Raw genomic sequence first — 24,693 nt, 5'->3', positions numbered from 1 at the left:
TCTATGAAATTAATTCAAGGACCCCAACGGAAACAAGTCCGCAAGGACTTTTTTGGTCGGACCTTTTAGACAAAAGTATTATAAATGTAACTGTGTTGTTTTACATTCTTTTGCCTAATAACATTTTCAATCAATCAATCAATCATTTACTTTTGGTACTTTAAGCATATTTGGATGCCAATACGTTTGTACATTTACTCAGGTAAAATTTTGAACAGAGTATTTTAATATTGCAGTATTGAGTATTGATACTTTTACTTAAAGCTGTGAGTACTTTTTCAACCACTGCGCGGAACTACACCAACACATTTTTGGTCTACCCGGGCCCCTGTACTTCACCCAGCGACCAACAGTGCAGTCAGAATCACATCGTTACAGAAGGATCCAAACAGACAGGTGAAAAGAAACTAAGTGTGTCTTCTTGACCCACATTTTAACACACATTAAGTACTATCGCAAGGAGACGCGTTTTGTGCGACAGCTTGAATACGTTCTTTGTTGTCACGAGTTGACTAGTTTTAACACTTGTTTGGGGGGGTAGCTCTTTGAGGCTAACCATACCGCCGCAGCTAGCGAGGCTATCCGTGTTGCCATGTCCGCTGATTATAAGTTACCTTTGGCTTATTTATTCTGTTAAGTTGCTTGTAAATAGTGGCAGTTGCGGTTTGCGGCTTTTTGGTCTTGTTTTTAAAGTGTAATTATTTGGGCTTGTTAACAAATATACATATATTTGTTTTATCGTTATTTAAATCAGTTCTCAAACATTTGCATGTCTAGGAACAATGTACAAACAAATATTTATAACTTTCAAATATGTTCCAAATATTTCACTTTTTCTTTTCAAGATCTTTTTCTAAATAGCAGATCTACAAGTTCTCAACGCGTCGCATCGTGGACTTGCGATCTGCTATTTTCAATTAGCAATCGCTCATGTAGCCTAGTTGCTTCTTTTTTTGGGCTTGTTTTCATAGACCCTGTTGCTTATTTCTCTCGCAAGATCTGGCGACCCTATAGCGAGGCTATCCACTGTTACTTTACTGCATTGTAATGCTAGGTACCAGGGCAGTGAGGGCACGTTGAAGCGAAGGAGTCTTGATTTAAATGCAGTAACATTACAACTTCATTCATAATAAGCAACATCGTTTCCAATTAGACAAAGGCTTTTTCCAACTACGGGGCTTTTGCTTGTTGTATCTGGCAGTGTTTTAGGCTGTATTGTTATAGTTCAGTCGTTTTCATTGTTTAATTCAGATCAACAACCAGTAGATACCATGGCATCGTCTACAATGATCAACGTCCCCACCACGGCGTCCCGCTTCGCCTTGCTACAGATCGATACTGAGTCGGACTCTGACAGTTCCGAGGTGGGAGGAAAGACCACCGGCACCGGCAGCAAGGGGGGCCCTGGGAAGAGCAGAGGGACCACCGGCAAGGCAGCAGGGAAAGCCGCTCAGAACAATGACAAGAAGAAAGATAAGAAGAAGAAGAAGAAAGAACAGCAACAGACTGAAGCCAATCAGGTGTGTGAGTGCCAGGAGTGATGCATTCAATTAGCGATGATGCACCATATCGCCCATTTTACATTCAACTGGTTGTATTGTCATATTGTAGGCCAATGGTTCTCAAACTTTGACATTTCAAGGTCTCCCCTTAACTCTTGACAGTACATTTGGTTCCATTTATATACTGTCAGAGTTACATACTTGTAACGGTCAATTTAGACCCCCCTAAAGAAACCCAGAGACTAGAGTCCCTGAAATCCACTTTGAGAACCATTGTTGTAAACATGTTCTCTCTGCCCCTCATTTGTTGTTTCACTTCATAACTGAAACCATGTGGGGGGGGGGCAGGGTGTAGCTAAAGGTCAGGTGTCTTGAGCCTTTCACGTTGGAGGATAATTAAAGCTTTCTGTTCAACTGCCTCGACTGGTTTTAAACAAAGAACATGGGTCAAGACTGGTGACCTAGGAGTAGGACAGGTCTTACAGGGTTAGATATGCAGAAAGTTGAAGTTATAATCTGTTGCGATCACTAACAAATCTAGCCTGAAATGTAGATGCTTTCATCACATACCCAACCTTTATTTTCCCTGGGGTGAGCGATATCTGATAACCCCGAGGGGAGGGCCGACACTGTAATTGATGGCAGCTGACTAAAATCAGTGCGAGCTAAAGTGCCATCATACCTGCAGAAGTAACTCTAAAACTAACATCTAAAACACTGTGGTGGCTGCGCTGAGCAAATGCAGTTTTCTTCTTTGTGACTAAATAGGCTATGTTTCAAATCATCCCACAGCATGGCATTTCTCATAGCCTTCGGTTGGATAACCTCAGGTAATGATGATTACCACTTTGAGCGACATGCCAGAAAGAAAAGCAGTGCAGTACAAATGGATTATTAACCGTTTAGCAGTTTGTTTTAAGAGGGGAAACAAGCATGTCTGACTGTCTCAGTTGAGGCAGATTCTCAAGGTTGTGGTATTGGAAATGAAAAAAGTGGTATCGAGGTAATCGCGCCACTCCAATCTTCTGACTGATGTATTTGGATTTTGTCCTTTAGCTGCGAAGTCTGGCTTTCAAAAAGATCCCTCAGAAGTCATCTGCCCCACCACCACCCATGACTAGTCTCCAGGCTGTAGCAAATGACCTTCTCAATCCTACAGCGGGGGACCAGACTGTACCCGCTGAAGGGTGGCAACAATGGAAAACAAGAGATGAGCAGGTAGGAAAATACAGTACCAAAGGGGAATGAATGCAAATGCATGCTGTAACCCCCACTGTCTCGATTTAGGAGTTTGAGCATGTGTATAGATTACATGGTAGAAAGATACATGTATTGTAACATTTTATGTCAAACTTGCCATGCCAAAATGTCAAAAATAGGGAGTGGGCATTAGTACTATGCTGTACTATGGTCAAATTATTTTATATCGTTAACATAATTGTTTTGGGAATAAGATTCTTGCATTGCACTTTGTTTTTGTGTGTTTTCTTTAAGTAACGGTTTTGGAAAATGTTTTATAATAATCATCACTTTGGTACGTCTGTTGCTGTGTCTTTTTCCATAAAAACTTGTTAGAGAAGTTGGAGGGCTGTGTATGCTCAATGTCCTCTCCAGCTGTGACAAGCTACAATTTAAAGAGAAACTCCCTGACATTCCATTGTATTGCATGTAGCTGATGTTTTCCTTCCTTGTCTCTGTGTTCCTTCGCCCATCTGTAGATAACCAGTGAGCTGTATGAGCAAGACTTAGAAAAGGCCTTGATTCTCAGCCAAATGGAATTTGAACAACAGAAAGAGGTACATCACAAAGTAAACAAACAAACACACTTTACTTATACTACACTGCCTTTTGTTGTTTTTTGTTTAATTTGTCAGTTGCATAACAATACAGGACTTCCACATGACTCAATTTGGTAATTTGGTTGTCGGTAAAATTATTTGAAGCAGAATGAACATGAAGCTTACAGATTGTAGCTCTAAGCAATGTCAGTTTCCCCATGAATATGTTGAATCAATATATATTTGGAGCCTTCTTGTTATATCAAGGTGTGTGCTGAATCTGATTTTATTAACTTCAGACACTGCACCGTACCATGCTCGGTCAGTTAAGCATACATGCTTATTGAAATTCTTGTCTAAAAAATTACCATTTGCTGTATTTTTCCTTGCAGCCTCGACCTCCACTGAAGCGAGGTCATGCAAAGATAAAAAGGGAAAACTAAATGCAGTCCCCGTTAGGGCATTTTCTTTCTCTTAAGCTATTTATTTCCCAGGACTTCTTGTGCTGTGATCTACAGCCCAGTTTTGTAATGACACTTATGCTGCCCTCTAGTGTTGGGCTGAAGACATGGCAACTTGACACTTCAGCATATCTTTTATAGATTTGTCTTTTTTCTATTTTTTACAGGGCGGCACAGACACTGTGTCTCCTAAGTCTCGAGGGGGAAAGAAGGAAAAGAAGAAGAACCAGCAGGGAAAAGACAAGAAGACTGTCTCTTTGCAAGATTTTCAGGCAGAAGGAAGTGTCGGTGAGAGAAAAGTAGAGAAACCTAAACACAAGTGTTGTGGGACATAGTCAGTAGAATGATAGCTTCTTCCTTTTGTGATAATTAATCCACATTCTATTACCTGCTATACAGAATAGATACTCTCCGAGAGTAAAATTAACAGAGGATGTTACTGTGTACTTTCAATCTCTGAATTGACTTGGCATGAACAGTAAAACCACATACTTGATACTTGTATTCTCTGTATTTGCAGAACATCTGGTTAAGAAAGAGAAAGAGGTGAGACACGCCGAACATTCCCATTCCTAAATCCAACCATCCATCTACTATAAATCTATTGTTTTAGAATCAGTCAGTAGAAACTGTTTTAGAGTAACCTTTATCAAGCTTGCTCTATATAAACTGTATACTTTATTAAGATTGGTTGAGTTGTCATATTTACATACCATGTTGTCACTGCTGCTAACATTACACCATACAGGAATCTAGTAGTGCAGCTAATCCAGCATTAGGCGTGGCGCCGGAGGATCGGTTCTTCAATAAGCTGGAGGATGATGTCAATCGGATCATCCAGCGGGAAAAGAGACGTGAGCAGTATGTCAACAGCCAGGGCCAAGAGGTCAACACCTCCACAGAACATGAACCGGTGAGATGGACTGACGGGAACTCATACACATACTGTCGGAGTGGATTGGACCCACTTTTCTAAACGGCTGTTAAGTTTGCAGTGTCACCGGACATCATATTGAATACTATCACTTGTAGTGGTAGGGTTACAGAATGTAACGGATACTGAATTTGCCAACTCATTGTGATTTTTCTGTTTTGTTAGTGAACATAATTACCATTTTAAGTTTGGTGGTGAGGGTAATTGGATCAGTGTACTAAGCTTTAGCATCAGTTTTTCTGCTTGTCACCCACTGTCTGTGTCTGTTTGTCTGACTGCCTCAAATCAGTCAATGTTGAATCAAAATAAATAAATGTAAGTATTGCAAAAGTAACTAGTAACGTAACTAGTTTACTAATTTTATATTGCAGTAACTAGTAGTAGTAACTAAGTTACTTTTTGAAAGCAGTAACTATAACTAGCTACTAACTTAAAGTAACGTGCCCAACATGGATTATTATTTGGGACATGCATCCTGGTGGAGATCTGCGCTCCACTGTGTGCAAAGGTTGTGGTTTACCTTTCTCAGAGTTACAGGCTGTTGCAGGTATACTGTTAACCTTTTTATAATTTCTAAAAGCAGCTCTTATTTTCTTGCCTTTTTACACCCCGCTCCCAGGACCCTCGGACAGAACAGTTGAAGTATGATCTGGAGAAGAAAGACCAGGAGATTGATAAACTAAAGAAAACCATCTCACAGTGGGAGGTCAGCGGTCATAAGCAACAGTTGCCTGATCATCCATGTATTTCACTGTCTAATCTGCCATTTTGTCCAATGTTGAATCACAGATTATTAGCCATTTCTTGCCAATTTGAACACATTCAGACATTTCCAATTATAGACACCATGCTGCCTCCTCTCTACAGCGGTAAAATGTTTACTGTTGGTCAGTTCTCGTCTCATATTATATTGTGATGAGTTAACATGCGCTGTCCTCATTAAGACATTTTTGCTATAGCCTGCTTCACTTTTAGGAAAAACAATAGTTTAAGGGTGTCCGAGAGGGAGTATTTATTCACTGTATTTTGGAATGTATAAAACAAATTCCTTAACCTTTTGTCCTGCTTCCTTGTCTCTGCAGATGAAATACAAGGAGGTAAAAGCAAGAAATTCCCAGCTCCTTAAGATGCTGCAGCAGGGGGAGAGTGAGTTGAATATCAGCAACATAAAAACCCAGTTGTCTCCTTTAGTATATATGTTACAGGGTGAATGGAGAACCAGGTAGATTGAAGAAGGCGCGTTCGTTTTTACCACCCACCCAGCAATTCTGTAGAAGCAACACTAGAGGGAGCCACAAGCCAGGCTTGTGCACAAACATATATGGCTGCGACCACACACACACAGTCAGTCACACACACACACACACACACACACACACACACACACACAAGCGCGCACACACACGCGCTCATGCTTTTTTTGGTTTATTGAAAGCAGGACTGTTAAGATACTTTTATTGTGTTCTGGCTTTTGTTTTACTTTCTCCCTGACACACACACACACACACACACACACACACACACACACACACACACACACACACACACACACACACACACACACACAGTGATCCATGAAAAGAACTATTCTGTCCCTATCGGTTTACAACTCAAACGGCGCTGAGTCGACAAGTGGAGCATCGGCCGGTCAGCGCGGGCACTCGCGCGCGCGCTTCCTCGGCCTCAAGCTCCACTTGTCGGCGCGCCTCCGTCGTGGACAAGCGTGTGCGTGTGCACGCGTGTTCAGCGTTCCCCTAGCGTAGCTTCCTGGTTGCTATGTGGGGGGGAACAACAAAAGACAGGCACATCAAAGCCCCGCCTCTCCGCGTTCTCCTTCTCCTCCTCCTCGGAGGAGGACGGTTTATTTCGCGAGGAGGAGCTCCTCCTCGCCTCACGTAATAAACCCCCGCCTCGCAGTGCCGCGTCCTCCTTCTCCTCCTACTCGCGAGCCTCGCTAATAAGCCCTATCTCGAAAAGCCCCGCCTCGCCCCGAAGCCCCGTGCCTAAAAACGAGCGCTCTGTCTTCAATCTACCTGGTTCTCCATTCACCCTGTGACATATATATACTGACTGACTATTTTGTTTGATTGATCTGGTATTGATCTACTCCAGGTTCTAATGTGCTCTCCTTTTAATGTCTGAATGTGTTCTCTTTCAACAGTGAAAGATAAAGCAGAGATCCTTCTACAGGTGGATGAGCTTTTAAATATCAAAGAGGAACTGTCATCACAGGTGCGTGAGTGTGTGAGAAATGTGCACACACATTGAACACCTTTGCATCAAACTATAACTACCAGTCACCTGTATTATTAGCAGTGAATCAGAATCAGATCATGTGACTGGATGAATTGTCTCCTTTTAGGTATCATTACTGCACGCTGCCCTTGAACAAGAAAAGTCTAAAGTTAAAGGCCTCCAGTCAGAACAGCCAAAGCATCAGGTAAGATTGTCCTTGGGCTGAAGGTGTGTGTGTGGGGGGGGAGGGAGGTTGAAGGTGAGAGACTACATTGCAATTGGGACACGGGAAGCCGTGATACTGTATGTGTGTGTATGAGAGATTGTAACAAGTGCGTGTGAACATGATGTGTGCATGCATGTGAAGTAATGCGTGTTCCTTCCTCTAGAAAAGAGAGATGTCATCCATTATGTCTAAACCAGTAGAGAGCAGAAGAGACAGGGCCATGGTAACAAAACTATAGCTATTGTAGATGCAGCTCAAAAGAATTATTGTACTCTGCATTGGTTGACTTCATTTGCAATATAAATATGGCGCATAGAGGAGTGTGAATCTTTTGGTATCCCAATTGATTAAATTCCAGGTGATGATTCGATTTAAAATAAATTTTCGATTCAAAACTATTCTAAATTCAAAATTGATTCTCGATTAAAAATAATTCTCGATCGATTTGATCCCGATTTGAACCACTTCTGTACACCTGTAAACCTGTACATAAACCAATACATTGCACTGAAAATGTATATCATTTGCTGTTCAATTATTAGGCCTATGTGCTGATCCTTTATGACTGATCAATCTCAACTTTCCCTCAGTCTGTTTACCTTTTGAGTTCAAAGAACAACCCCACTTGGGGATCCAGTCAGACGGGGTAAGGAGGAAGAACGAGAGGGTTCCAATCAAGCGTTGGTCTAGATTTGTGGGCCATATGAATTAATAATCACATTGCCGACCAATGCCCTTTCAGTGTCACCAGGATTTCCATACATAACGTGTCCGCGATGAAGCAGCCAATAGGTTGCAACTATCGGTTCTGGGGTATAGAATGTACAGTTGCGAGGGGTAATTCAGACCGCTGTGACACAACAACATGCATGCATCCGCAACGTGTTGTGAATCGGTTATTTTCGGCACGCGACACCTTGGAATGACAAAGCATAAGTAGGGCTTAAAACGGTTTTCTGGAACAGAATAAGATTGATACAGTAGGTGAGATCCTGGTGGTGATGTTTGGGCTGCTTCATTGTATACTGGGAGGTGTGTGACTTGTTCTTTCAATTCTGTGATGCAGTTATTCATATTTTCTCATATCTGTGATTAACTATTGTTGTCATCCCTGGTCTTTTCTGACTGGCAGGGAAACAAGAAGGGGAAGAAGGGTTCAGAGTCGGATCTATGAAGATTCCAACAGGAGGATGCAGTGACTGCAAAAATATGTAACTGAACAAATTAATGAAGAAAAAATAAGTTGATTTTCTTCTGGGTACCCTCCCCGATTTGCTTTTTTTTATGTTTCTCCCAACTTTGTTAAGACACTATGCATGCCCCCTCAACACACACACACACACACACACACCCAAAAGACTGACTCGCCCGACTTGGTGGGATGTATTGCACAGCAGAAGAATAAGAGGCTTTAAAAATCCATCATAAGTGTTGAAGTTTGAATGATGGTTTTGGTTTCCAGTGCTACCGTTTTTAGGTGAAGTTGTGACACTTTATCTCCAGCACTGTTCATGTTCAGTTTAAAGCACGCTGTGTATCCCTTTCCCCCTGTTTTGATGCCAAAATGACATGATGTACCTTTTTGATTGTTCTGTTTTTCTTTATCTCACTGTAAAGTAAATAAACTACTTTTCCAGTGGAAATTAAGAGCGAGATTTCTGTTTTTGTTTGGCACGTTTTATCTTGTGAATTTCAAGACTTATGGTTTATTTGCATTAAGATGAAGTAGCTGCTTCAACCTTTTATTTATTTGATTTTTAACTTTTGTAATTCCCATGTGTTTCATTTTAGTGTACAGTGGTTGTCAAACGTTTTAATTTCAAGGACCCCCAGTTTTGTAATTATGGACCCATAACTTTTGAGTGTGTACATGAGTTGCAGAGCTGTGTAGGGTCCATTTGGTTCCTAACTGATTACTTTTGCTGAGGACTCTAAAACCACCTCAAGGACCCCTGTTCACTTTGAGAACTGTGTTTTGAATGAGTACTGTACTTCTGTACAATTTTGAGGCATTGTTACTTTACTGGAGCATTTCCAATTGTCTGTACTTTTACTTCTACTCCACTATACATCTCAGAGGAAAATATTGTACTTTTACTCCACTACAATTATTTAAAAACTTAAGTTACTTTTTAGATTATTATTACAAAACATATATTATACCCACTTCAGTCCTATATATTTTGACCATTTGAAAATAGCCAATCTACAAGCTCACAATGTGATGCATTGTGAGCTTGTAGATCTGCTATTTTCAACAGATTTGTAAACATTTTTAAACTTCTTGGACATTCTGGTAATGAGTACTTTCTACTTTTGGTACCTTAAGTATGCTACATTTTGATACCAATACTTTTGTACTTTTACTCAAGTAAATTTTGAATTCTGGACTTTCACCTGTAACAGAGTATATTTTCTACATGGCAGTATTGATACTTTTACTTAAGTAAAACAGTACTTTTTCCACCACTGAGGTGCACTCACTGCACAATGACATGAGCTGGACAGATTTCTGGACTGCAATCAGCAAATAACGCTTGATCTATCCTCTTGTCGCCTCGTACGACGGTGTCGCTCGCTGGAATTAGCCTGTCTACAAGCTCACAATGCTTCGCCGGCAGCTTGTGTATATCGGCTATTTTCAGCGAGCAACACCGTAGTACGACAAATTATAAATCATGAGTGACTCGTGAAAAAAGACTAACCGGCGAACAGAGTGACATCACCTCACGGCCTCGTTAAAAAAGCTGAACCTGAGGCACATAGGAATAATATTGTCAGGGTCATAAATAACGCATCAGCCAGATCACAGACTTTGCATTCGATTCATTTCGTGTTTTTGCCAAGTCATCGGAGAGACGCGCCCGCCGCCCGGACTCAGTGCGCTCCTCTCCTCCACATGTTTCCACTTTCCAGTCGGACCAGTCCGTCAGCGCAGCGGGACACTGAGGAGATGGAATGTTGTGAAGTCATCAATGTTACTGTGAGAACTCTCACAGAGCGAGAGGACTTCGTCATTAAAGGAGATTGCACCATCAGACAGGTTGTATCCATGTTATAGCTTCCTGACATTCAGGCTCTTTGTACTGTAGGCAATATTAGGTACTTTATTCATCCCCGAGGGGAAATTAAGGCGTTACAGCAGCTCTCATAGAGACATCAATAAAAACACATAATACAAAAAACAACAAAAAATAGGCATCTAAGCATAGTCAACCTACAATATTATTATTACAGACAACATTTAGCAATTTGCCTCCCCCACCCCCCAACATTAGCCTATTTATTTTATTGCATTCTTGGTTCCTTTTGCATTGTCAGCTGCAAAAGGTACCCTGTTTAGCATGGTGAGTTAATTATCTGCATGCATATTAGGCTACTGCCTGTACTAGTCTAAACTTAGTGCTGTATCATCCACTGCCCCACATAGCCAACAAAAGCAACTGTCTGTGCGCAAATGCCTGGTGTTGTGTTGATGTCATTTCCAAACAATAACCCCTTCCCCCTCGATTTCCCTGTCTATCTGGCCGTGTTCCGCTTATGACAAACTCATGAAGTTGAAAGAAATTGTGTCAGAGCGGTTCGGGACCACTGAAGCGCAGTTTGTGCTGATTCACTCTGGCCGGACCCTCACTGAATCAGAACTGCTGAGTCTATATAAAGGACAGGATGGCTCAGTCAGCCTTCACATGGTCCTCAGGTACACACACACACACACACACACACACACACACACACACACACACACACACACACACACACACAGAGCATACTGTACATCGCATACATCAGCACAACATGCACAGTAAACTGCTATCATCACCATAAATATTCCACTGATAATAACCTCACGATGGCTAATGTCTATTTGACCTACTCTCTCAGGTCTGTCAATCTGTCTGTCCCGTCCACCCATGGCCCTGCTTCAGAAACGGCCCAATCAGCAGAGATCACACCTGTCCTTAATCTCAGCCCTGATGACGTGAGCCCACCACCCACCTCTCCTCTCTGCCTGGGTAAGAGATGGAAGAGGACATTCATGTCTCCCTACTTTCTTCCTCTCTCTGCCACCGTCTATCTCCGTTCACAGTAAAAAATGTTTAGTGTTAATTTTAACCAAATGGACCCTTAAGGTTCAGTTACATTTAAATTAACACAGGGTTTTGCTCTGTACAATCCCGGCCCACTTCCCTCCCATTCTCTCTATCCCCACTGCCTCCTCCGTGTCACTGGGTCATCCTGTTCATATCTAGGCATTGTGGTGTTGACTGCCATTCTCTTTCCATCCTCCTACAGTGGAGGGCATGGGACAAGGAGCGTCTCTCACAGTCTGTGGTTGCTTCCCAGCGCTCCAGGGAGAGATGGAGAGGCAGCTGCTGGCTGACCCAGAGATGATGTGTAGTCTGCTGGGCAGCCCCTTGGTGCAGAGTACACTGTCCACTGCCAACCCCCAGCTCACCAGGCAGCTCATACTAACCAATCCCCAGATGCTGCAATTCCTACAAACAAACCCTGATGTAGCCGATGAGCTCAACAACAACCCAGATGTCATTACGGAGGTATATGTTGGTTTTGGTTGAGACTAAGTTTAACTGGGACTGGGAGGTGTGCGCGAGACAAGCTGTTCTCTATTTGTGCATGTGGTGTGGGGGTAATATGTGCAGCCCAGGGGGAAATAGTTGGGAATGTGAATTGCTTTTTGTGTGTGTGTTTTTGTGTGTGGGAAGCCCTGTAAATAACTGCACTTAAATTGTTTGTATGCAAATGGTTATTTGGTATGTGTGCCAGGGGTGGAAGTCCTGTAATATTACTTTATTTATATATAACAATAATTAGTTGACTCTGATTTATACATATGCTAAAGACAAAAGCATGTTAGTGTGTAGATTATGGTTTCAAAATTAGCTAAAATATGTTTTATTTAATTATTCAAGATAAATTAGCAACATTATTTTGTATTTTTCCACTGTAGTAAAAATGTGTCAAATTCTGACCTCAATACCTAAGTATGTATCTAACTGTGACATTTGTGAAGTACATTTGTATCTTGTAAGGACATGGTAGGAGTTATATGCTTGTCGCCTAAGCAGAGGTGGACAAAGTACTCAACCCCAGTACTTGAGTAAGAGTAGAGATACTCTTGGTCAAATTTACTCCACTACAAGTAAAAGTAGCTCAGTCAAAATTAAAGTAAGAGCAAAAAAGTAATTGCTTTTAAATATACTAAAGTATTCAACAGTACATGCTTTGAAAAATACTTAAAGTAAAAGTAGAAGTACATTTCTTAATTTTTATATCAATGAATTGCTGTAATGTTTTCACAATGAATTTATAGGACCTTGTAACTCTTGTTTCAGAGAAGTACTGTAACTCTCTGAAACCAACTGCACTGCATACACGGATGTGCTTGCTTGTAGAACCACTAGGTTATACAAAGCCTGCAGAAACACCTATAAAAACATAGAAATGACTGAGGAACCCGAACTAAACACTTTTACTCCTGTACACCCATACAAGATGTAACAAAGAGGCGAGTGGAGGGGGAAGCCAGAAACACGGCTAGTGTGAGAGCAGAAGTTAGGCCAATTACATTTTAGGGAAGGAAAAAGAAAAAATCATTGGCGAATCATTGGTGTGGATGTGGAGTGGGCTTAAAAGTACTCATACGTTACAGCCTTCTTAGAAAGTACTTGAGTAAAAGTAAAATATTTGTCTTGGAAATGTACTCAAGTAAGAGTAATAAGTATGAAAAAATCTAATACTCATCCTCAGAATCTGTACTCAAGTACAGTACTCAAATACATTTACTCCGTTACTGTCCACCCCTGTGCCTAAGTGACCTCTCTTCTCTCTCCATCTGTGTCCTTGCATCCCTCTGTCCATAAATCATCCTGTTCCTCAGATTCTAGAGTTAGCCCAGAACCCTGACATGATACAGGAGTTATTGCTTAGCCAGGATATGGCACTGTGCAACCTTCAGACAGCACTAAGCAATCCAGAGTTGACCTCTGGTGACAATCACCTTCAGAAGACTGATACTAAAGCACAGGAACACAGCCTCAACCCATCTCAGGTACAAAAAAAACAAATATGCAAAGAAATAGAGAGGTGTTTTCCTATACTTATGTGCATTTTCCACTTCCATGCCCAATAACATTGATTTCCTGTACTGCCGTACTGTTTTCAAACTCAATCAATCTCACATTCTTTACATACATGCAGAGATGTGCACAAAATCTTATCACTGTACATTGCCCGTCAGCGAGGGGGAGGAGTAGGATGGAGACGCTATAGGGCATAGCAGTGGCAGCCATTTTCTGGTTCCACTTCAAAATACTCAATGCATTTTTCCCATTGACATTTCCAAAAATATTTATATCAATTAATTTAAGCCTAGAATCAAGCCATCCAGGGTCCTGGTGAATCATGACCATAAAACATTTTTTTCTGTGATTTTATTTTTATAATTAATTATAATGATACTATATTTAATAAATACCCTTTGTTTTGCCGTTTTCAATTTTGTTTTTCTCACTGAATCAAACGTTTTATGGTCATGATTCACTGGATGGCTTGATTCTAGGCTTTAATTACCTGTAATTGATATAAATATTTTTGGAAATTTCAATGGGAAAAATGCATTGAGTATTTTGAAGTGGAACCAGAAAATGGCCGCCACTGCACTGTCCTCCCGGTGGGGGCTCCTCACTGGCTGGTGAGCCAGTAGAATAATACAGCAGTGGCAAAACAAAGAAATGTGTGGGGAGGATTAATTGGTATAATGACCAAATTTGGAGAAAATTTTAGTTTAAAAAAAACATACTAAATGTTTTTCTTTTAAGAAAAAGAAATGACATCCAGCAAAATGTTAATTACAAAATACTCACAAAAAGATTAAGCATTTTAAACATTTAATTGAAATACTGCCCTTCTCTGCATACATGTATACACATGCATTTCGGCTACATTGAAAATGAAGGCCTGCCCCTCAACTGTACTCCTGTACTGTACTGAGTTGAAATAAAGGTTATGATGATGATGACATAGACTTGCAAGAGGCTGACCATCACTCAAATGCATGTACACTTTATCACTCACTCACACACACACACACACACGCACACGCACACGCACACGCACACGCACACGCACACGCACACGCACACGCACACACACACACACACACACACACGGTTAATTTCATGATGGGGTTCATGAGCTCCATTACCGGTTAAGTCAAGGTGAACCTACCATATAGACAGGGTGTATATTTAGCTTGTCCTTCATGCTCTCTTTCCTTGATTCAGATGGGAAGAAACCTACTTACGACTTCCTCATCGGGGGGATCCCAGCCAATCAGGAAAAGAGAGCAGGCCCCCCCTCTCTCCAGCCACGGTACAGTTCCTCCGACAGACTTGACTGCCACGCCCACTACTACTGGTACCACCACGCAGAATGCTGTCACTGGAGGTACACACTACACACGCTCACAAACTCTCACCATTGTACACTTGAAAATCTTGAAAGCGCTCGCGGCCCACCCCATCTAACCGCTTAACGAGCCGAACGGCTGTCGTGTTAAGTAGTCCGATGGATGGGTGGGTCACATGCATTTTCAGAGCATGTGTATATTTCATGATCAATCAGTTGATTGTGTTCAGGTCTGGATCAATGATTGTGTTCAGGTTTGAATCAATGGAACTAACGTAGTATACTTTGAGTTCCTATTTATTGGTATCACAATGAAATACCATGACATTTATTTTACATTACTTTTTTAAATATGAATGTTATGTTATCATTCAAATCTTGGTGTTTATTATGTGGGGGCCCACTTGCAATATCCTCTCTGTCCACCAGTGGGCCCCGGCCCACCGGTTGGGAATCGCTGTTGTACAATATTCTTTCTTTCTTTCTTTTTTCCTTTATTTATTCAGGGAAGCCCATTGAGAGCAAGCTCTCCTTTTCAAGGGCGCCCTGATTACAGCATGAAAACAAGTACAGTTATAAAATACAATACATATAATGAAAAACAATAACAAACATTTGAACCACATTAAAACAGATGCAGTCACTACTGTATGTAATGTGTCCTCAAGAAGCACCCTAAATGTCTCTATGGAGACCAGTCCAACCAGTTTCAGAGAGTCCTGAAGTTTGTCCCATTTCTGTGCAGCACAATAAATGAAAGCAGTCTTTCCTTGTTCACTGTTCATCAGTGGTGTAAAGTAACTAAGTACATTTACTTAAGTACTGTACTTAAGTACATTTGAGGTACTTTTACTTTACTGGAGTATTTCCAATTGTCTATACTTTTACTTTTGCTCCACTACAATTATTTGAAAACTTTAGTTACTAGTTACTTTGCAGATATAAATTATTACATTATAAAACATACAATAACCACTTTAGCCCTATTTTATAACCAGGCTATTTGAAAATAGCTGATGTACAAGCTCACAACGCGTTGTGAGCTTGTAGATCTGCTATTTTCTAACATTTTTGTACTTTTACTTTTGGTACTTTAAGTACATTTTGATACCAATACTTTTGTACGTTTACTCAAGTACATTTTGAATTCCGGACTTTTACTTGTAACAGAGTACTTCTACATTGCAGTATTGATACTTTTACTTAAGTAAAACCTTTGAGTACTTTTTCCACCACTGCTCTTCATACGTGTACTGGTATATCTAATGTGTGTCTGTGAACGTGTTGAATATCCAGTAACCTTGATTGATTGATTGATTGAAATTTGTATTAGGCAAAAGAATGTAACACAACACAATTACATTTATAATACTTTTGTCTAAAAGGTCCGACCAAAAAAGTCCTTGCGGACTTGTTTCCGTTGGGGTCCTTGAATTAATTTCATAGACATATATAGTAGCAACCAAACAGTTCAAATATCAACATAAAAATACAGAGAAAAAATACCACTATGTACCAAAAAAAAGCATTTTAGAACTTTTTTAGAACCTTTAGTTCTAAAAGCGAGGATAGATACCAAAGGAAGCTTACCACTCAAGGCCTTATAATAAGTAAATAAAATACAATGTTGCTCTCTACGAACTGCGAGAGATGGCCAAACCACTTTATATTGAATACCATGCAATGTTCCTCTTGTTTATTCACACTCACTTTACCTGTGTTTCTCTGTGTGCACCCACTCATCTCGTCCATGCGTATGTGAAAATCTCTGTATGGGGGATCCATGGCTGCCCTCTCTATACCAGGCATGCAGTCCCTGCTAGAGCAAATCACAGCCAGTCCCGGTCTGACGGAGAGCCTGCTCTCTGGGCCCTATGTGGTCAGCCTACTGGAGAGTCTCAGCCAGAACCCTGATGTAGCCGCACAGGTACACGCACGCACGCACGCACGTACGCACGCACGCACGCACGCACGCACGCACGCACGCACGCACGCACGCACGCACGCACGCACGCACGCACGCACGCACGCACGCACGCACGCACGCACGCACGCACGCACGCACGCACGCACGCACGCACGCACGCACGCACGCACGCACGCACGCACGCACGCACAAAGCATTTTGAAAGTGAAAGTGGTTAAAGGGATATTTCACTTTCAAAAAAACTTTTTGTGATTGTATCATCTACTCAGGCTTTTGTGAGCCCCGCAGACAGTTTTTAAGTTGCTTGATTCAATATTTAGATATTAGATATTCATTTTATCAGACACGCCCCCTTCCTATACAAACCTAGCCTGGTTCCAGACGAATCTGCCTTTGCAAAATTGCATCGCACTTTAGCCCTCGGCAGATTAGGTCTGGCCCCCTCCATAGAGATTCCATTTCTCTCCCTCCGCAGTTGTGCGGAACCAACCAGGGCCCAGTATCCAAATGTGGGCGGGCTTATCACCTTATTTGGAGCAATGACGTACAAGGAAGCACTGCTGATTGGTTAGTGAACAAGGAAGCACTGCTCTGATTGGTTTAGGTCTAACCAATAGAGTCCGTTTGGATCTTTTTGTCACCGCCCCTTGGAAAAAAATCTATCGTTGATAGGGACCAGACTAATATCCACGCAGTGTGTTGTGTGATATATTACATTACATTACATTACAGTCATTTAGCAGACGCTTTTATCCAAAGCGACTTACAATAAGTGTATCCAACATAGGTAGGGAACGAAAACTACTAATCACCAGAAGTCTTTAGTGCATTTTCTGCAAAAACAAGCAACCAAGAGTATACCTAGCGCTAAGGTAAAAGTGCAATATATCAGCTACCTATTTCCTTAAACAGATGAGACAAAAAAGCTAAGTCAAATGAGCATGAGCTAAAACAATTAAGTGTATCGACTAAACAAGATCCAATAAACAATACAACAATAGAAAACAAGCGTTCGTACAACTAGTTAACAACAAGTAGGTCAGGCAGAGAGGAAGGGTAGTGTTTCCTGAAGAGGTGGGTTTTCAACCTGCGGCGAAATATGGGCAGTGACTCTGCTGTCCTAACATCAGTGGGAAGTTCATTCCACCACTGTGGGGCCAGAACAGAAAAGAGTCGTGACCGTGTGGATCGGCCAGAAGGACCCTTGAGTGACGAGGCAATCAGACCGAAGTGGTCGGGCAGGGGTGTAGGCATCGACCATAGCCCGGAGGTAGGAAGGAGCTGTTCCTTTCACTGCCCTATAGGCTAGCACCAGGGTTTTGAACTGGATGCGAGCCGCTACGGGGAGCCAGTGTAGAGAACGGAGAAGGATGGTTGTGTGGGAGAACTTGGGGCGGTTGAACACCAGACGAGCCGCAGCTTTCTGAACAAGCTCCAGAGGTCTGATGGCAGATGCCGGAGCACCAGCGAGGAGGGAGTTGCAGTAGTCCAGGCGGGAGATGACGAGAGCCTGGATGAGCACCTGGGCTGCCTTCTCCGTGAGGAAGGGGCGAATCCTCCTGATGTTGTAGAGGAGGAATCTGCAGGACCTTGTCACTGATGCGATGTTTGCCGAGAACGTCAGTTGATCGTCCAGGGTCACACCCAGATTCTTCGCAGTCCGAGTCGAGGTCACCACAGCATTATCAATGGTGATGGCCATGTCTCGGTGCGGACAGCCCTTCCCCGGGAGGAACATCAGCTCGGTCTTGTCCAGGTTGAGCTTCAGGTGGTTTGTCGACATCCACTCCGAGATGTCAGCCAGACAAGCAGCAATGCGTGCCTCCACTTGGGTATCAGAGGGGGGGAATGAGAGGATCAGCAGGGTGTCATCGGCATAGCAGTGGTAGGAAAAGCCATGGGAGTGGATGACAGCACCCAGAGATGTAGTGTAGAGAGAGAAAAGAAGAGGACCCAGAACCGAGCCTTGGGGAACCCCAGTTGTGAGCCTGTGTGGTTCTGACACAGACCCTCTCAGCATCACCTGGTAGGAGCGACCCGTCAGGTAGGATGCAAACAGGGAGAGTGCAGAGCCTGAGTCTGGCCACGCGAGGCTAATACAAACCCATTGTAACTTCAAATATTGTAACTTCAAACTCCATTTTTAACATGGTTACAATGGAGTTTGAAGTTATAATGGGTTTGTATAGGAAGGGGGCGTGTCTGATAAAATGAAAATCAAATATCTAAATACTGAATCGAGCAACTTAAAAACTGTCTGGGGGGCTCACAAAGGCTTGAGTAGATGATGAAATCACCAAAAGTTTTTCTGAAAGTGAAATATCCCTTTAAGTGTGTTTGTGGATTTTATAAATATTGAACCAATGAAAAGTATTAACATGAGCTTGTGATTAAATAATAACTACATTGGATCCATTAGAACACAGGTTATTCTTTTTAAAGTTTCTACAAAAGTATGCATATTTGGACATACAAGGTTTCCACACGACAGCGACAATATGGTACAGTACATGTTTCTGCTGTTCCAGATGTTGCTTAGCCATCCACTGTTCTCAGGGAATCCTCAGCTGCAGCAGGAGATGAGACAGCAGCTTCCTCAGTTCCTGAAACAGGTGAGTGCACTCTCTCCACTGTCTCATCACTGGACATGAATTATTAGGAATTTGGACTGGCTTTGGACTTGTGTTAACTTACAGTAATATTATGGTACAGCAATGCTAAATATCTAAATGTTCTCCCACATACGTCCTGAAGCTGCGCTCCCACTACAGGAGAGTCTGGGATATTATTTGGTCAGACCGTAGCCGCATTCCATTGGAAACCCTCGATCTGGAACTGGGGGGTCCACAATCACACCCTCGATCCGCAGCCAGGGTGTTCACTTCACTTCACAGTGTTTCTTGTTGATGTGTTTTTACTCTAAGTCTCTGTGATTGGTTAATGTAGATGCAGAGTCCAGAGCTGCTGTCAGCCATGTTAAACCCCAGGGCCATGCAGGCTCTGCTACAGATCCAACAGGGGCTACAGACTCTGGCTTCAGAAGCACCTGCCCTCATACCTGGGTCAGTAAGCATAAAAAGACACTCATATACAGTACCTTTAGACACTAGTGGTGCAACAATTAATCAAACTAATCAATTTAATATATCATAATAATAATAATATCAATTTTAATACAATAATCGATTCTGGGGGCCAAATTGAATTTGTATTTATTTTTCCCTTTTTTCACCTTGCCATTAAAAACAATTGCGAAATTAGACGATCTGCAAGCTCACAATGTGTCGCGATACAACGCATTGTACATACATAGACTATTTTTGTGCAACACCAGGATTACGTGGTTACAGGGCTTAAGTGGTTAATCATACAAATAGATTTAGTTGAATATAAAAAGCATATTAGAAATGTTTTACGTCTATTCTTTTTGATAAACACAAAACAAAAAAAACACTCTCCTCGATTATTCGATTAATTGCAAAAGTAATTGATAGAATAATCGCTAAGAAAATAATTGGTAGTTGCAGCCCTAGTCGACACAACACTTTCTTGAAGTATACAGTATTTCTCTGGGTTGAATCTTACAGTAGGTTTGTACTAAATATATTGTGCCACTTTTCACAAATCCCAATTGGTTTAGACTTGTTTTTTTTGTTGCAGGACTGGGCTGGGAAGCTTTGGGACAAATGTCACCCCTGCCGCTGAGCTGCCGCCTGAAATTGGCCTGGATAGCCAATCAGGAAATAGCTCTGCATCGGCCACAGCGACAGAACAGCAACAGCAGTTTGTACAGCAGATGTTACAGGCATTGGCTAACACCAAGCAGGTACCTAAACCAGAGATTCTCAATCTGTGGGCCGGGGCCCACTGGTGGACCCTGAGGATATTGCAAGTGCACACTATTATTGATAACAAAAAATTGATAAATAATAATAAATAATAAATCTTTATTAAAAAAATAAAAACAAAGCAAAAAAAACCTACAGGGTTTTTAAGTTGCTTGATTCAGTATTTAGACATGATATATTGATATTAGTTTTATCACCCCCCTTCCTATATAAATCCATTGAAACTTTTTAACCATGAGAGATTCATCGAAAACACCCGTCCTTGGTTCTGGTGACTGATATTGTCCTTCTAATACGCGAGAGCGTCGTGTTTTTTCAACTACTTCTTTCATTTATTTTATCTTTTTAAAATTGTTTTCCCCCAAAAAAATTGATTTAAAAAAAAAAAAATGTATTGAAAAAACCCGGCACCTCAGGCATTAGAAGGCCAATATCAGTCACCAGAACCAAGGATGGGTGTTTTCAATTAATCTCTCATGGTTAAAATTTGAAGTTACAGTGAGTTCATATAGGAAGGTAGCCTGACACTCAGCCTGAATTTTCATTTTGTTTCACTCCATTATTCAGTCTGAAAGCCCTATCGATGCAGCCGATTTCTGAGATGGGGGCGTGGCCAAAGTGGGACTCTTTGGCAATTGGTTCATACTAGATTATCCCGATCCCGATTCGTCGTACAGATTTTCAACCGAGAAACACCCGCCTTCGACAGCGTCACCAGACCCTGAATGCGAGGCAAATGATTCAGGGGGTGGAGCCAGGCTAATAGGAAGGGGGCATGTCTTATAAAATGAATATCAAATACCTAAATACTGAATCAAGCAACTTAAAAACTGTCTGGGGTGCTCACAAAAGCTAGAGTAGACATTAAAATAACCTGAAATTGTACGCGGCCCACACAATTGACCTCTTAACATTAAGTGGTGAGATGGGTGGGCTGCGAATGCTTCTGAAATGATCAAGGTGGGCCCTAATCCAGAAAAGGTTGAGAACCACTGAACTAAAGTGAAATATCAGTTATGCATACTACATGTTGTTTAGCTTAATATTATATGCACACATTTTGTCTCTTTATAGTACTAACTTCTTTTCTCTCTCTCGATTTCTAATGAAAAGTAAGCCTTTTTGCAATGTTTCCGATAACACTTAAAGGAGAATTTTGGACTAAGTTTTTCTTACCTTTTCTATGATGTTATATCTTAGGATGAATGGTACAGTAGAAAAAATTCATAACTCCATCCCGGGTCCGCCACAGCTTAAAACGTGCGCGGATAGGCCTTGCGCTAGATCGCATACTTTAATAGCTTTTTTTTTGCTTTTTTTTGTGATGGATGGAGTTTTGGAATTTCTACTGTACCATTCATCCTAAGATATCATAACATCATAGAAAAGGTAAAAAAAACCTTAGTCCAAAATTCTCCTTTAAGACCTGTAGCATAATTTAGTTTTCAGAGAGCCCAAGATGTAGTTCAATCTTAGGAAAAGAGTGCTAATAGGAACAATAGTAACCTTGACCAGGTCTTCGAACATGTACATGAAAGTGCTGCTAGTTGAAAGAGAGGTGTCTGGCAGATAGTGAGTTTTTAAGAACCGTAAATTATACATAGTTGCACGTGGGCCAATCTACAAGCTTATGCCAAGGCTATTTTGTGGTGTGCAACACTGGAATTTGACCAAGTATTAATCAGACTCCATCTCACCAACACTAAATGGTGGCTAAATATGCTTATGTGGATTATAAATCTTGGAATGCAAGATGCCTAACATATAATTTCTGAAAGTCCAGAACAGAGGGAGGCTGGCACAAATCTAAAGCACTAGTTCTCAAAGTGGGGTCAGGGGACCCCCTGGGGGTTCTAGGGGGTCACCAGCTAAAGTATATATAGTTAGGAACCAAAGGGACCCTTACAGGTCTGTAACTCAGAGAGTGTCCAAATGTAACCAAATCGTGCCTCACGGGTCCATTTGGTTACATTTGGACAGTCTCTGAGTTATGGGGTCCATTGCCTAATGCGTACCAAACTGGGGGTCCTTGAAATAAATAAATTAAATGATAACCACTTTTCCAAGGTTTCAATATAGTGCCCATACAGTACATGTTGACTAATATATCCTAGAATTAACTCAGCATCTCATCTCCTGCCAGGTCCAGTGATGAAATTGAATCCCTTGAGAAGCTGAAAGAACATGACCTGGCGTACAGCCATACATGCAGGCCCTCATCAGCACTGGAGGAGACCTCACCGCTGCGATGGAACATGCATCCGTATCCAAGTTCACACACACACACACACACACACACACACACACACACACACACACACACACACACACACACACACACACACACACACACACACACACACACACACACACACACACACACACACACACACACACACAGACACACACACACACACACAGACAGACAGACAGACAGACAGACAGACAGACAGACAGACAGACAGACAGACAGACACAGACACACACACACAGCCGATCAATGCTGATACATGACCATGTACTCAAATAGCCGAAATACACACTTAAACCATGCTGTCCAAGTGTTCATGCCTGTACGCTTGCATATTTGCTATATTTGTGAGAACATTCCTTGATTTTTTTCTTGACACTAATTCTCACACATGGTCAAAAACACTAAATTCCTTTATTTCTTACCTTAATGTTTATCCTGAACTTCTCTCACCCCCTTAACCATATCCCTCTTTAAAGTGAACACCAACACCCTATTCTCATGCTCGAGGAGAGTAGGTGGACAGCTGTGGTGGGAGGCATTATGTTTTCTGTCTGTCCTTAAAATGCAGTTTAAGGACAGCTCAGTGTTTTTATCCTTAAACATAAAAATGTTGTAGATTTATGGACGACAGAGATTTTACTATTAGGAACTACTATATGTGTCTCACATTATAGCAGTATTTTAACCACATGAACCCTAGCATTCTGGGCATGTCATAACAGGTGAGCATTTGGCGAAAATAGCAGATCTAAGAAGCTCACAATGCATCGCACCGTATTGTATGTACATCTGCTATTTTTGTTGAAGAGATTTGGCTTAGACTTGAGACAAAAAGGAGGGGCCCAAGTACAGACCCCTGTGGACACCAGTCAATAGGGTTTAAATGGATAGGAGAGAGGACAAATTATGTCAAAAAGACAATCCAGGTCCAGGCACTAGAGGTGGATTATGTAGGTAAAAGGTCTGAAGAAGGCACAAGCCGACACGCGTTGGTGTTTTTTAATGTCTGTCCCAAATATAATAAAGGCTTTTTACCTACAAAATCCACCTTGACTGCCTGGACCTGGATTTCTTATGCCTTTTTGACATAATTTCTCCTGAACATTATTCCTTTCCATGAGCACCGGTGGTCTGAGGGATACCAGTAGCGCTCCTGTAACTTCTTATTTTTTTCTGCATATGAGGGTTTAAGTGGATATTGGCTTTATGTTGTTTGCATTCCTCAAACTGAAGGCTTCTTCAGGATGAAATGTTTCTTCCATGGTTGTGTTCATAGACCATATTTACACAGCAGTCATTTTGTTCCTGCTGTATATCATACTTTAATTAGGGTTGGCAGTTTCAGTACTTGACTTAAGAAAATGCTTTCAGGGTCCTCTACCTTTGTGTTGTGGAGTTGGAATAATATACTACCTAGATTAACATGCTACGGCTGATGTTCAAATGGATAAAAAAGAAAAAAGAAAAAAGAAAAAAAAGATTCCACACTACTGTACCTAGATTAATATGCTACCGCTGGTGTTAAAATGGATTAAAAATAAAAACTGTTGATTCCAGAAATGTGACCAGCTTCATTTTATCATATGTCAATTGCTTTCCAAAATTGGCGGGGTGAAGAATAAATTGTCGCTGTCGGGTGGAAACCTTGTATGTCCAAAACCGTTCCTTTTTTAAATAATTATTATAAACAATAATAAAAAAATCACTACTTTTGTGTGACACTCTTGTATGATGAAGTAGGGCATTACTTGACGGGGGAAAAAACATACTTGGCATAAATAGGATCTCTTTTGTACTATACCACCATGAGCACTAGAGGGCAGCGACACCCTGGTGGCCTCTATGTTATACCAGGTTCATAATCACAGGTTCCATGGAAGGATTTACAGTATACATAGACCAGGCAAACAACACTGAAGGACAAAATCATATGAAATGTACCTTCCTTTTTTTTTAAGGCGCAACAAATCAATTGAATCATATTTAAAAGTTAAGTAATTTGTTTCAGACATGAGGAAACAGGAAAGTACAGTTTGTCACAGGTTTTGGTTTGGTTTATTTGGAAACACATTGTCAGCGGTAAATCGATAGTCTGGG

At 41.4% G+C, this 24,693-nt stretch overlaps 2 protein-coding genes across 2 annotated transcripts; both read left to right on the top strand.

Annotated features, from left to right (window-relative positions):
• The first annotated feature begins 336 nt into the window (after positions 1–336).
• Positions 337–8,779, top strand: gkap1 (G kinase anchoring protein 1). Its single transcript, XM_080433264.1, has 12 exons — positions 337–396; positions 1,252–1,520; positions 2,559–2,720; positions 3,221–3,298; positions 3,909–4,029; positions 4,262–4,287; positions 4,490–4,654; positions 5,295–5,381; positions 5,758–5,821; positions 6,837–6,907; positions 7,038–7,115; positions 8,269–8,779. The coding sequence occupies exons 2-12, from the start codon at positions 1,272–1,274 to the stop codon at positions 8,308–8,310; spliced, it is 1,143 nt and encodes a 380-aa protein (XP_080289390.1). The 5' UTR covers positions 337–396; positions 1,252–1,271; the 3' UTR covers positions 8,311–8,779.
• Positions 8,780–9,858: 1,079 nt separating this feature from the next.
• LOC308088548 (ubiquilin-1-like) lies at positions 9,859–24,332 on the top strand. Its single transcript, XM_080433024.1, has 11 exons — positions 9,859–10,179; positions 10,694–10,836; positions 11,022–11,152; positions 11,433–11,695; positions 13,039–13,209; positions 14,444–14,606; positions 16,373–16,494; positions 19,023–19,106; positions 19,441–19,556; positions 20,155–20,320; positions 22,486–24,332. Exons 1-11 carry the CDS (start codon positions 10,036–10,038, stop codon positions 22,492–22,494), a joined length of 1,512 nt encoding a protein of 503 aa, XP_080289150.1. The 5' UTR covers positions 9,859–10,035; the 3' UTR covers positions 22,495–24,332.
• The last annotated feature ends 361 nt before the right edge of the window (positions 24,333–24,693 follow it).

The sequence above is a fragment of the Gymnoscopelus braueri genome, assembly GCF_963280865.1.
Source record: "Gymnoscopelus braueri genome assembly, chromosome: 7".
NCBI classification, from domain to species: domain Eukaryota; kingdom Metazoa; phylum Chordata; class Actinopteri; order Myctophiformes; family Myctophidae; genus Gymnoscopelus; species Gymnoscopelus braueri.
This window is presented reverse-complemented; position numbering and strand designations above follow the sequence as displayed.

Excerpts from the sequence above, each read along its gene's own strand:
- gkap1 (XM_080433264.1), top strand. The coding sequence starts at position 1,272 with ATGGCATCGTCTACAATGATCAACGTCCCCACCACGGCGTCCCGCTTC. Across the intron at positions 2,721-3,220 it reads GGAAAACAAGAGATGAGCAG|ATAACCAGTGAGCTGTATGA; the intron begins GTAGGAAAATAC and ends GCCCATCTGTAG. Across the intron at positions 7,116-8,268 it reads CAGAACAGCCAAAGCATCAG|GGAAACAAGAAGGGGAAGAA; the intron begins GTAAGATTGTCC and ends TCTGACTGGCAG.
- LOC308088548 (XM_080433024.1), top strand. The coding sequence starts at position 10,036 with ATGTTTCCACTTTCCAGTCGGACCAGTCCGTCAGCGCAGCGGGACACT. Across the intron at positions 11,153-11,432 it reads CACCTCTCCTCTCTGCCTGG|TGGAGGGCATGGGACAAGGA; the intron begins GTAAGAGATGGA and ends ATCCTCCTACAG. Across the intron at positions 11,696-13,038 it reads ACCCAGATGTCATTACGGAG|ATTCTAGAGTTAGCCCAGAA; the intron begins GTATATGTTGGT and ends CCTGTTCCTCAG.